The sequence below is a fragment of the Homarus americanus genome, unplaced genomic scaffold (assembly GCF_018991925.1).
Source record: "Homarus americanus isolate GMGI-L3 unplaced genomic scaffold, GMGI_Hamer_2.0 scaffold23617, whole genome shotgun sequence".
Taxonomy (NCBI): Eukaryota; Metazoa; Arthropoda; class Malacostraca; order Decapoda; family Nephropidae; genus Homarus; species Homarus americanus.
In genome coordinates this window covers 4,337,952-4,351,845 of record NW_024720711.1, presented here as the reverse complement: position 1 = coordinate 4,351,845, position 13,894 = coordinate 4,337,952, and the positions used below count along the sequence as shown (strand labels likewise).

Sequence of the window (13,894 nt, the reverse complement as noted above, 5' to 3'; positions counted from 1 at the left end):
AGGTACAGTTCAATTACTAACTCCTCCAACCTGCACTAACACCCCAAAAAAAACTAACAATCCCCAAAATAAGAACTAAACAAACCCAGCCTTTAGCAATTCCACCCAAAATAAAAATAACCCAATTCAACCATTCACTAACCACACCCTACCATTCCTCCCAAAACAAAACCTAACTTACCAATCCCATACTAACACACTGTTGACATGGACGCCTCCATTAGCCAATAAGGTCGGGGAGGGGTGCATAGTACCTGTACAAACCCTCTCCCTCAAAGAACGGGACCAGGAATGCACATACCTGCAAAAGCCCTTCACGCAAATTTCAGAAGACCTTTATAAGCCAAAAGAAAAAAGAAAAGAAAGCAATAATAACCCAACTCAACCACTAACAAACCTACAATCCTCCCAAAATAAAACTTAATCCACCCAATCTTACTTACAATCCCTCCCTCCCCCCAAAAAAAAATAAAAAATATTAACTCAACTTAACCAACCACTAATAAACTCCTACAATCCTCCCAAACAAAACTTAATATACCTGACCTTTCTAACAAGCCCCTTCCACCCCTTAAAAAAAAAAAAAAAAAAAAATTATATATATATATATATATATATATATATATATATATATATATATATATATATATATATATATATATATATATATATATATATATATATATATATATATATATATATATATATATACTAGTTGAATTACTCGCGCCTTGCGCGGAAACTTATTTTCTATCGACCATACATGAGAGATCCTTCATTTGGGGACTACAGACCCATGAATCATGTGTTTTCACTGACCAGATCATGGAGTTCTTTATCTGCTCGTTTTGGGGATTTCTGCGAAATTGCCAAATCATATTCTTCGGCTTTGATTTTGTGCTCTGGAGCTATCCAGAAAAGAAAGTGTATAAATTATTCTCTTCTGTTACTCAATGATTGTACAGCCATGTACAAAAGTACCAAATATTCCTTCTTCATATGTTCCGCAAACTTTTCACTTTTTAATCACAGAGACTCTAAACAATATCTGGTCGATCATGACTTCCTTGTCAAGGAGCCAAATTGTCTCAACAATTTCGAATAGCGTGGATTACATGTCATAGTGATAAAGTAATCTGCTCTTCCGTAAGTGTCCGAGGCCATCGCATCTGACCTTTTTCCTTGAGAATCGAGGGACCACCAATATAGGTCGCTGGAAGCACAGTGCGACACAACGTGATTTGGATCTCCATCAGCAGCAAGCAGACTATCACGTAAATCTGAGTAATTTTCAGCACGGAGACTTTGCTGTTCTCTTCTCAAAAACTTCAATCTTTCAGTTTCTATTTCGCAGTATGCATCCACCAAGAATTGCTGGAAGAGTCGCCTTCCAAGCAAGAGGTAGTTCCCTTCTCTGCACATAATATGGAAAGAGTAAAACTGCAACTGTGTGACTTTCCGACCATTTCTCCCTTGCAAATATATGTGGTAGCCGTCTGTTCCATATGGAAAAAACAATGGATACATCAAAGGATCATAGGATCGATGTAGCTCTGAAATTCTCCTCAATCCACCTTGTTTCAACTGAAGAACAATATCTCTATTTTCTGTAGGCTCATTTGACATTAAAATTGCAACTTCAGCCCCTGTTGGTGCATTAAAACGCCGAGCATGTTCTCCCTGGGCACGCTTATTTTCCCAAATTACAATTTTCTTGTCATTTATGTTTCCTTGCCGTACTTGCTCTAGCGCAGTCTTTAGCTCCCTCACATAATGATTATTTTCATTTAACCAGGCTGTAATTCTCTCCAATATATCAGCATTCAAGTTTTGATGCTCTCCTCTTGCTCTCAGTTGATCTTCCAAAGTGTCCAAAAAGTAAACTTGAATGTATCTTGCTCTTCTATCTTCAGGAGGCATCAGTGACCCAAGTTGATGGTAAATTTGACCTTGGATTCTTACAGATGGATTCCAACCTTGGACAGATGCATCTTTGTGACCAAAGCTGGTCATGGCAAACAGAGAGTTGTACTCCCTGAGTCTTGACAAAAAGTGTTTGCTGAATTGACTTTCCCCAGTGAACAGTTCTTCAAATAACTGAGGCAGAGGTGGAAATTGATCCAGTGTAACCTTTCCATTTCCACAGCAAATTTCTTAGTGCCACACTGACAAAGTTTGGTCATTTCTCCAATTGCAGCCTTGTTACATGGGTCATTTTTGTCATACAGTAATGCAGAACGTTTAGCATTTTGAATCTCACATTGTCTTAAATTTTGAATCCTGTTTCTATCAGCAATCAAACGCTGTTGTCTCTCTTCTTCAGACTCATTTCTTCTTGCAACCATATGGCGAAATGTATCAGCAATCAAACGCTGTTGTCTCTCTTCTTCAGACTCATTTCTTCTTGCAACTATATGGCGAAATCTATCTTGCTCCTGTCTTTCTTGATGCTCACCCAAGGTTTCATTTTGCCGAGACTCTGTTTGCCTCTGTCTTTGTTTAGAAAGTCGTTCTTCCCTTGCATCACAGCTTTCAGGTTGACGACGAAGCCTCATCTTTTGTGCATGTGGAGTATTTGCATAACTGGACTTTCTTTTCCATGGCATAATGGATGTCTGAAAAAAAATAAATAAATGAAAATGTTAAAAAAGTAGAGGCATTAACTAATAATTTTTCTTGCCATAATTCTAGTGATGTTTTGTCATAGATAAAATGTCTAAATTTGCCAAATTTTTCTATAAAAGAAAGGTAATTTTTGTTGTTGTTTTACGCTTAATTAATAGAAAAAGCCCGGGATAATAGAGGTTCCAATACTCAAGTTATGGGCTTCCAAAATTTTCAATATAGGGGGGGTTTAGCCCCCATTAGGGTGTCTTAATATTATTGAAATTTGCTGATATTTTGTGAATAGGCATCATTTCTGGTCATTTACCTATGGTTTAAATTTCATTTAAATCGAAGGGAAAAAAATTTTCAGTGGGGGGTTTGTGCCCCCCGGGGACCCCCTTTGATCAAAATGAAATATACTTATCCAAGTACCCTGGGTAATGTAGTTTCAGAATATATATGGTTATGGGGGTCTATCTCCAAAACCCTAGGAGGAGTTCGTGAACAAACAGACAGAGGCTACAACTTTATATATACAGTGGGGTATGCTATAACGAACGGATCCTACTACGAATATTCCTATAACGAACGGTTTTACCTATAAAATTGAGAATGCTATAACGAACGAAACTCCTACAACGAACATTATTTATATTATTTATTTTTGTTTTCTAATTTATTGTTTTTTTATTACAAATATTAATGATATTCTTTATTTCAGGGGTTTAGATGCATATTTATGCACTTTTTTACAATTTTTACAATTTTATATTATATTTTTCAGTGTTAAGTGGTTGTATTTGGGGGCCTGGAATGGATTAATCCTATAACGAACGAATGCTATAACAAACAAGGTTCTAGAACCAATTAGATTCGTTATAGCATACCCCACTGTATATATATATATATATATATATATATATATATATATATATATATATATATATATATATATATATATATATATATATATATATATATATACATACATACATACATACATACATATATATATATATATATATATATATATATATATATATATATATATATATATATATATATATATATATATATATATATATATATATATATATATATATATATATATATATATATATATAGATGTTATAACCCTTGGCCTCTTAGGTTGTAACAAAATCACAAATTCAACTACTCTTTGTATTATAGGTCCAAGGAATAGATCCCACCAAAATCATCACCTCATTACTATGGGGTATATTGAAATTCACGGAGTAAATTTAATTACAGAATACAGTATACTGTATAAACAAACAAACAATAAAACAAATATATCAGTTATGTTCAAAAATAAACAAATACAAATTAAATCTGATCAAATAAGTGACTCAGTAAGAAAACACGCTCTTACAAAGTTTTTTTTCCTTACTTTTATTTCACTTAAGCTGCCACCATTTGTAAGAGCGTGAAATCTTACTGTAGCTTTATTTTAATTATTGTTTATTTACTCCCGTAGTTTTTTATAGTTAGCTCATTTCAAGTCACTTCATAACCTCTGACCTGTGATAGCATGGCTCGAGGGTTATGACATATGGGTACATGTAATTATGGTATCAAGCAATAGGAAGGAATAACGGTGGAATACTGCAGGTAAATAATACTCCTAACATACAAATCAAATGGTTTATTAACAGCATAAACTGGTTTATTAAAAGAAAAAAATGGTATATTAAAAGTAAAAAAAAATGGTTTATTAACATGAAGTTAGATTCCATGAACAATTCCAGTACGTAAACTCAACTACCTCGTTTAACTTACTTTGCACTGTTGCATTAGGTACAGTTTCCACTTACACCATGACTGGGTGTATATGTACAAGGACACACAAACTCTCTCACAGCACCTTAAGCACCATTATTACCCGTTGCAATGACTCCAGTTACCACAAACCTGGCTGCTCAAACAGCACCAGAAATGGTACTTTCCTTCACCACGTGGTACCTTGGCCCACAGACAATTCAGGTGGACATCTACAGGTGTCCTCGGAGGAATAACACCACCACCAAATAGCCCTACTGTGTAATGGACTCATCCATAGCAATGATGGGGGCTGGCAGCTGTTTGCTTGGCCTGTTCATGTCAACCACGTAGTCAGAGTTTGAAATCCCTCCAACCTACAGGTTCATCTAGGAGTCTAGGCCACGAGTCTTTAGCTTGGGGACGTCCTCCACACTCGTTTGGGAGATGGATGAAGGCCAGTAAACTCGGGTAAATTCGTGAACCCGAGCCTCAGGAATGCACCACCACCTATAGGGCCCCGAGAACTGGCCAGCCCACGTGGTGACATCACAAGCCAAGGAAACAACTACCAGCCCCCATCATTGTTATGGATGAGTCCATTACTCAGTAGGGCTATTTGGTGGCGGTGTTATATTTTTGTCCCCCCCCCCCCCCAAAAAAAAAACTCCTTGGGAACGCATCTCCAATTATATAATGGGAGTCAATGGGAAAATTGGTCCCATGTTATGGAAACCTTTTCAAGGATGCATCCCTTCTGTAACCTGGAGGTTACCTGTAATTTACTCTGTTTCAGTTCACTGTTAGATATTTCACTACGTTTCTTCACAATGTTTACAATCCTTAAAAACTTTTCCTAAATCTGTTACGAATTAGGATCCAGGTCAACCTATAAATAGTTTACCATGCAGAGTAGTAGGATATTCTACAGACAATATTAGGTCAACTATTCCCTCTCAGTACAGTACAGGTTGTACCTCTCTAGTCCGGCATTCTGTGGTCCTGAACGATTTTAGTTTGTCCAATAGGTAGATAGGCAGTTTTTTTTTTTTACTTATCTGAATTATTATTATTATTACAGGAGTATTAAATTTTTGCCCCTCAGGCCCCAATGTGGGTCAGTGACCTATGCCCGGGTGGGCTAATCCCCTTAAAAAAAAAAAAGCCGCGGGAAATTAAGGTTTGTTTACATCCGGCAGTTCGGCTGCTCTCTCTCTCTCTGCTTGTCTATACAGAGTACAACATTTAACCCTTCAATATATATGAGCAGTAAATAAGTGTTGCTTTCATATTCTTATGTAGAGTAATGATGATATATTTTCACATGTGCGCACTTACATACGAGCAGTCTCACTTTTTTTTTACCATTAATGGTTAGCTACTTATATTGTTCCATTTATTAACATTAAATAACATTACAGGTACTTCAAGCATCCATACTCATTTTTTACATTAATTTTACTACAGCTAAACTCAGGGTCTTATTTTCTTCAGTTTTATATGTAGAACCAATCAGTCACTGGTTTCGTAAGCTTTAACATAAACAATGCCGGCAGCCGTCTCGTCTCCTCTAATATTCCACGTATTATTAATAAATTGTATTGTTAATTTTGCACACACGTACATTAATTCAATAAAAACAAATTCAGAAACATTAATTAAAATATATATGAACAGTAAATAAGTGTTGCTTTCATATTCTTATGTAAAGTAATGACGATATGTTTTCACATGTGCGCATGCGCACTTACATATGCGATCTCTCTTTTTTCTTTACCATTATCGTTAGCTACTTCTATTGTTCCATTTATTAACATTAAATAACATTACTTAAAACAACCATATTAATTTTACTACAGCTACAACCAAGGTCTTATTTTCTTCAGTTTTATATGTAGAACCAGTCAGTCACTGGTTTTGTAATCAACGAAAACAATGCTGTGTCATTTCCTCGTGTGTTTTAATATTCTACGTATTATTAATGAATTGTATTGCTCATTTTGCACACATAAACATTAATTCAATAAAAAAGACATTCAGTAATAAATAATAATGAATCTTTTGTACATAAGAGAAATGACGCTGTTTACACGATTATGCACGTCGTCTGCACGTTGACAGGCCGTTCAAACCCGTCGAAATTCAAGTTTCCGCCGTCAACATTTTTATTTATTTTTTTTTTTTATGTTCCAATAAAATACGTTAAGAATTAAAAACTCGCGAAATTTGAGAAGCTACTATACGACATTTAACCCTTCAATATGTCTTCAAAGAGACCATGACGCAGAGAAAGTGGTGCTAGTGCTTCCAGGCATAAGCACAAGTCACTATCTATCCAGGAAAAGGGTGAATTTCCATGGTCCGGCAATTTCCATGGTCCGGCACCGGTCAGGTCCCGAGGTTGCCGGACTAGAGAGGTACAACCTGTATCTCACAATTTATGAAGCAATCTCAATAATTTATAAGTATCTGTAGTCAATCATCATTAAGATCTATAATCATGAATTTATCTTGCAATGAACAGTTAAAAAGATAACATCACATATATGTATTGTACTACAAAAATCACATATCTATTACAATAACTTACAAACCGTTCGTAAGATATTGACTTTCTTCAAATTTTTTTTTATTAGTTCCAACATTTTAAGACTTCCCAAACATTTCATAGTGATCATCAATTGTTAATCTCCTTTATAAAAATCTTCAGATTACAGTACTGTTCAGTAGACCCATTCGCGAATTTGAAATTTCAATGATTCGCGGTAACCAGATGGTGGCTAGCTTGCAAGCCTTTTCCAGCTGTGCAACGAGTCACCCCACATTCCCGCAGCGTCTCCTCTCCCTCTGTTCGCGCTCAACCATTGCCAGTATGAAATGGCCCCTAAAGCCTAGTGTCAGTGCTGGTGGAGTGAAATGTAAAAGGCACTAGTCAGTGAAGACCCTGACAAAGAAAGTTGAATAATTAGAAAAGTTAAAAGAAAGGACGAGTGCTGCCATGGCTGGTACATTTGTTTGGTATAGGTATACAGTAGTGCACTAAGATGTCGGTCATTGACCTGTGCCCGGGTGGGCTAAGACCCACCCCCCCCCTCAAAAAAAACCCTCCTTTTCAATGCTTGTTTGGCATTCATGACTATAAGGGGTACCTCTAGTAAATAATAAAAGAACAAAGTTTATTAAGTTAATTTGATACATGAATGCGAGGTGAAAAGCCGCCAGGACAAAACTGCAGTAGGGACTCGCAGAAACTTTGTCCAAGACACTTTCAATATGCGTTTATCTATTGATCATGTTAAACCCGAAACTGATCAAGTTTTGTGAAAGGTGTTTCCGAACTGGTGAATTGTGTAAAAACAAAATCATGTTGAGTGAACGCATGTTAACCAAGGAATACCTTATCCTCGCTTCCCTTGCTAATATCTTAACATTCTCCAGGTGAATGTTTCAATCACACAACCAAGTGCTTCACACATTTCCAACTATATCACTTTCATAACAATAAATATACTGTATACTGTACTGTTAATCCTGTACATATTTCATATGAATAAAAAAACAACAATGAAGATTTCTTTAGATCTTATATTTCAACCATCGAAACTATAATAAGCACTAATGGTAAGTTCCGTAAAAAAAAAATTATCACTTCTGTAAGGGGGATATTAATCTAATAGGAGAATACAGTAATAATTTCAAGAGGTAAATGCTAAGCATATTTCCAGCTATTTCCAACCACCGAGTTCATATAGTTGATGGCGTAGTTATAGTTCTCCATATCTGTAAGAGTAAAGAACATAACAATACAGTACAGTATGTTGGATGTGCTGCAAGTAAAAATAAAAAAATATGTTGAATGTATTGATTATATTAAAGAGTTGCTACATGTGCTGAATAAATTAAAATAAAGCCCTTTTTTCTAAAAAACAGTTTTTGTGATAAAGTCCAGAATGCGACGTCGAGCTTTATATCTAGGTATGTAAATGCCTAGCAATTAACTCGCCAGGCCAACAATACATAAATTTTAACCTTTTACAGTCCCTTTCCTGGTACTGTATTGCACATTGGTAGGTGGTCAAAATCAGGCTTCCTGAATTTGCTTTCACTCATTCTAACAGCCATATAAAATGTACAGTGTTGTGCTATTCTGTTCCCCTTCTCCAAAAAGACCCAAAAGATATACACTGCATATCCCTGGCCATTCTCTGAACATTGAATATAGGGTTTCCCACAAGACTTCATCACAGTTCACTGAAATCTTCTCCCACTAATTCAGTCAACAGAATCTGTACACTAATTCATTCCACACACTCCCTTCTTCCACCTTTTATGTATTCTTTGTCTTTACCTATGCCATGTAAATAATAAAATCTCCTTATTTCACTGTGACACTAGAAAGCTTACTGAAATTATTTATTACAAGACTTCCCTCTTCAATGTAATACTTCCCCTGTCACACGCACACACATATCCTCCACCACTAAAGTAAACAAAAATATTTAGCACTAAAGTAAAAAAAAATATTATGACAAAATACTTTCTATCGTCTTAAAAAGAGACAACATAATTTCAAATGCTTACCAAAATTTTCTGTATACTCTACAGGAAAGGTGATGCATTCATTGGCCAACACTTGTCTCCCTTTTGCTGTGCCGTGAATCTCAACCACACCCTCAACATTTTCCTGCACAAAAAAGTAAACAGTACTCAACAAATGATGAAAACCTTGTACATTATAATACATGAGGTTGGGTTTACACACATTTATCACTGAAGTAATATTTTCCTTTAAAATCTTTAATCATATTATCAATTAGCCTTCCTTCCCTAAAACACTGCTGACCTCATATAAAGGGTCTTGATGTGAACCAGGTACAGTAATACAGAACTATACAAGCCTTATGAAGCTATATACAGTAATGAGATTTCTAGGAACATCCAAAGCAAGTGTGGAAAATAGTCATAAAACATTGATGATAATGATGATTCCACAAGGGTTAGTGAATGTTATTCTCCATACAGACAGTATACTTTATAAATGGATCTGCTCTATAATTCTATAGGCATATTTCCTTTTTGGCTTTTAGCATTTGGCCAGTCTTGATTATGTAGTGACTGATGTATTGGTACTGTATTGTATTGTATACAGTAACAAGTAATTATTTCACAAGACATCAAGATGTGAGTAGTAGTGTACAATATGTTTCTGAAATTTGATAAAGGTAAGTACAGTACAGAATAAGGTTCTACATCACCTACTGTACAACTTTATTCTCTCATCATAAATGCCCTTGTTATATGAGGTAATTGTTGAAAAATTCCTTAGTTGAAAAGCACAATGCTCAATATTTATGCTGACGTACAGCAAGAGTGGCTTGATTGGATAATTTTTTAATACAATAAGAAAATAACAGAACCAACTGATTTTACACAGAAACCCAAGAAGTCTAAAATTATTACATGAAATGCAACTGAAAAATTACCTGTAGGGGCTGCTGGAGGACAACCTGTATGAGCACCTTATCACTTGCTGTTACATTCATTGACAGCCTTGATGAGTCAACCTGTAAACAAAATATAAATTATCATGGATGACTTTATGACTACAGTAGTTTAAATACAGTCACTATGTTCTCAAGGCTTCATAAGAATATTTGATACTAAATATAAAATTACCTCTTGTTCTTCTCTCATTTCTACGTACAGTACAGTGTATGATTTAGTATTCCCCATAAAAATGTGAAGAGGAATGAGAAGTTACAAGACCAGTGTGGTGTTTTAGGATTCATAAATGGTCAGTCTAGTGGTACTGTACACATCTATCATACAGGATTTAGGTACCAGTACACTAATGAATATCAGAATACTGTACTGTATAGGGTAATGAGAAATAACAAATTATATTGAACGAATAATGTAGAGAGTATAAACTACAAGAATCAATAAAGTGCAAATAAAAAGTAACTGTATATACACTAAATATTTTCATTCAATTACAGATTTTCTATACCATTTTGGCAAGTGAAATGTTGTTTACAAATACTGTACAATACAGTAATAACTAACAATGTACAGTATGTGATTTTAAATTTTGATTAACAGATGTCCATTATCCAGCTAAACAGTGCAATATTAAAATACATCCAGATGAGGTGCAGCAGTATTGTTTTGAGTGATCAGTGAGCGAGAATGGCTGAGAAGTCGAGCAATAAAAGAAGCATGAGAAGTGTTAAAAGGGCATAACAGGATATTATGACAGCTTAACATGCAGTGGTAATACAGTGGCAAAGCAAGTATCTCTCACGACTATGTCATGGGTTTGAGCCCTGGTCAAGGCATACGTGAAAGAGTGTTATCAGAGTGACACTACCAAACATAACAGGTTTCCTCTGGGTACTCCAGTTTCCACCTGCACTAAGTCTGGACAATAAAATTCTAAACAAAGCAGCAGAAGAATGGGCCAACAGCCTGTACAACTAATAAGCTGGTAAGTGGTAAACTGATGAATGATATAAGTACAAAAGTATAATGATAAAAAGCAGCATAGAAGTACAAACATTTCTGATAAACAGCCACATGAAGTGTGTAGCTATTAAATAAAATCACAAGAAAATACTTAAAAGTTTACCCTTTAATCTATGCATGAATGATAAAAGTACAATGATAAAAAGCAGTATAAAAGTACAAACCTTACTGACAAACAGTAATGTGATGTGAAACAGTTCGTAGCAAATCAGCGGTTACAACTAAAATAAAAGGGGAGAGCCTGGGAAATCAGGGTTTTTAAGTGGGGGAGAAAACAAGACATCTAACCTTACAAAACCTAACCTAACCCCTAGCCAGGGGCTCCCGGTAGGCCTAGCTTAAACTAACCTAAATGTTTCAGTAGTTAAACACTTTGTGGCGCGCTATGTCCGAAAGCACAATACCTTAGTTAGAAGTGGAAGGACCAGGGATACGCAAGAATTGGATAGACTGACTGTTTTTCTAGTAAAACTCGGCAATAAACTTAAAATAATCGTAGGAGCACAAATGACAACCAACCTCCACCACGGCCATTATGAGACTGAGTTAATGAAATTTAAATTGTACCCAGGATGCTTCCTTTGAAAAAAATCAAATGTGATTGGTTGAAAAAAAATTTGCGTTATGATATTGATACATAACTGGTCACGACTGGACGACGTAAGTCGATATTGCGCATGCGTGATACGCCGTTAACATCCCCATACAGATGAAGACTGAAAACTACGTAAAATAAATTAAATTGTATCGCTATTTTCCATTTCCGCCTGGTATATATGGGGTTCAAAATGCTCAGAATAGTGAGATCTAAAAGTTTCAGTAGTTTATAACTTTTGGGTGCACTATGTCCTAAAGTAAAATACCTAAAAATACCCTCATTTCTCCAGTCGATGTCGTTATAGTCAGAAATCACTCGTTTCTGCCCAACCTAACCTAATTAAACCTACCCTAACCTAACCTAATGGATGTTAATACGGAAAAATATCATCTGGACTATTACAGTAATTCTCTTGAAGACTGGCGGTTAATATATAGGACTAACCTGCCAGGGCTGCCTAGAGCCGATGCGGCCGTATCATCTCAAGTCCAGAAAATGCCTCAAATTTCACTATATCATAGTAAGCTCTTTCTGTTTAATATCCTGGGGAAGTTAGGTAAGGTTAGGTTGTTTGGTTTGGTTGGGTAGGTCTGTTCTTCATAGCCACAAATGTTAAATAGCATTTATTTAAAAAATATAATTGTGTTTACATTTTTCCACAAACTACAACAATCTCCACTATAATATAACAATGGAAATCTGGCGGTTTTATAATTGTTTTCGGTATAATACGTCTAATTATAAGATAATTTTCATCTATTACATTACCGTCACAAACGTATAATAACGGCGATAGCATATCCAAAATTTTATCTATTTTCTTCCATTAGTCTAACGCCATTATCACCTCCCACACTGTGTCTCTCCTTCATAAATCATCATGCGCATGCATTCCTGTACAAGTCACACGGCCAATCAAAAGCTTTTTTTTTTTTTTGCAACCAATTAAAATTATTTTTTATTTAATTTGCGGTATTTTCGGCCCAATCAAATTCGATTTTTATTTTGGGTCTCATATTTCGGAATTCAAATTCATTTCCGACCATGGAAGTCTGCGATGGGTGTCACTTAAATTCTTCTGGTATTGTGGTTCATAAATTCTTGAAAGAAGCTGCCCGCCTATACCCCCCAAGCGAGAATCAACGTCAGCAACCTGTAAAAATCTCAGAAACCAACGACAAACAAGAACCAGGCCAATAAGGTAAGAAACAGGTGATTCCATCATATGGTGAGAGTCAGTTAAGTCAGGTTTTTGTTTTTCTGATGTTTTTGGTGCATTTTTTTATTCGCTTAGCCATTATTTTTTTAAGAAAACGTCCCACGAAAAAAAAAACGATAAAAAACCCGGCCAATTTCCGACGGAAAGTGTGGTGCGCTTATGCAAATTTACCTTGTTTTCAATCAATTTCGCTCGCGGGTTAGTCCTACAGTACATAATTACCAAACTGGCAAACAGTATTGTAAGTGTTCTACACCCTCACCGTTTCCACTCGTGCTAACAGTATCACTGGTCGACCATTGTTCCTAGCTAGTGTGCAACCGTTCACCCGCATCCTTAGTTCTTCTGGATCTTGCGCCATGGTGTAATATAGTGTATATTTCTGGCAATCCTCAAATAATGACGTCAAGAGCACAAAGACCACTAGTGTTATCCTCCCTCGCCTCGCCTAGTTTGCCGCGTAAAGTTGTTTATAAATTCGGATTGTCGCGGATATCTTAAAGCCGTTCACGTACGAAATCTAACCTAAAAAACTTCCATTTTGAACTAAAATTGTTCTAATAACAATAATAATGTTTATTCTGCAAAATTTTTATACACTTTTACAATTATATAAGTATATTTAAAAATTGTGTTGTTCAGCCTGAATTTACACAATGTAGGTAAACATTGCACATTGGCCACATGACATTTTTCCAGCTAGTTCCAGGTATGAGGTATTAAAAAACTTTTATTGTATTACCATCGCCTGTGTTTATAAACTTTTATTATATTATTAGAAATGTTATAATTTAGATTTATCTCTGCCTTACCATAAGGAATTGTACATTCTGGTGGACCGATACAGTTTGACCAGTTTGCCGTGTTATTGTTATTTTATCAATATATGCAAGGTGGATATCCTAAATTTAAAGTACATAATTAATTGTGTTAAATATTTAATAACAGAGTTGAATTATGTCTCTTTTTAGAAAATAAAATGTTGGAGTAGAGTAACTAAACCTGAAAGAACATTGCAACACATATTTTGATGATATCCTGTTTATTTAAGATTCTTTTTACCATCCTTTGATCATTAAGTCTTCCAGAGTATTAGTATAGGTATATAATTTTTAAAAAATGATATCAACATGAGTGTAATTGTACGGTGGTAAAGGTACGGGGAA

The 13,894-nt window shown here is 35.4% G+C and overlaps 1 protein-coding gene across 1 annotated transcript; it reads right to left on the bottom strand.

The window, feature by feature from the left end:
* Nucleotides 1-7,953: 7,953 nt before the first annotated feature.
* On the bottom strand, nt 7,954-13,215 carry LOC121860752. Its single transcript, XM_042358097.1, has 4 exons — nt 12,991-13,215; nt 9,870-9,950; nt 8,968-9,070; nt 7,954-8,166 (listed from the first exon to the last, which is right to left on the bottom strand). Exons 1-4 carry the CDS (start codon nt 13,087-13,089, stop codon nt 8,096-8,098), a joined length of 354 nt encoding a protein of 117 aa, XP_042214031.1. The 5' UTR covers nt 13,090-13,215; the 3' UTR covers nt 7,954-8,095.
* Nucleotides 13,216-13,894: the final 679 nt, after the last annotated feature.

Bases quoted from the DNA above. Each gene is read 5' to 3' on its own strand.
- LOC121860752 (XM_042358097.1), bottom strand. From the start codon at position 13,089: ATGGCGCAAGATCCAGAAGAACTAAGGATGCGGGTGAACGGTTGCACA. The intron at 9,951-12,990 runs GTGAGGGTGTAG...TTTTGTTTACAG, and splicing joins TGTTAGCACGAGTGGAAACG to GTTGACTCATCAAGGCTGTC. The intron at 9,071-9,869 runs GTAATTTTTCAG...TTTTTTGTGCAG, and splicing joins TCCTCCAGCAGCCCCTACAG to GAAAATGTTGAGGGTGTGGT.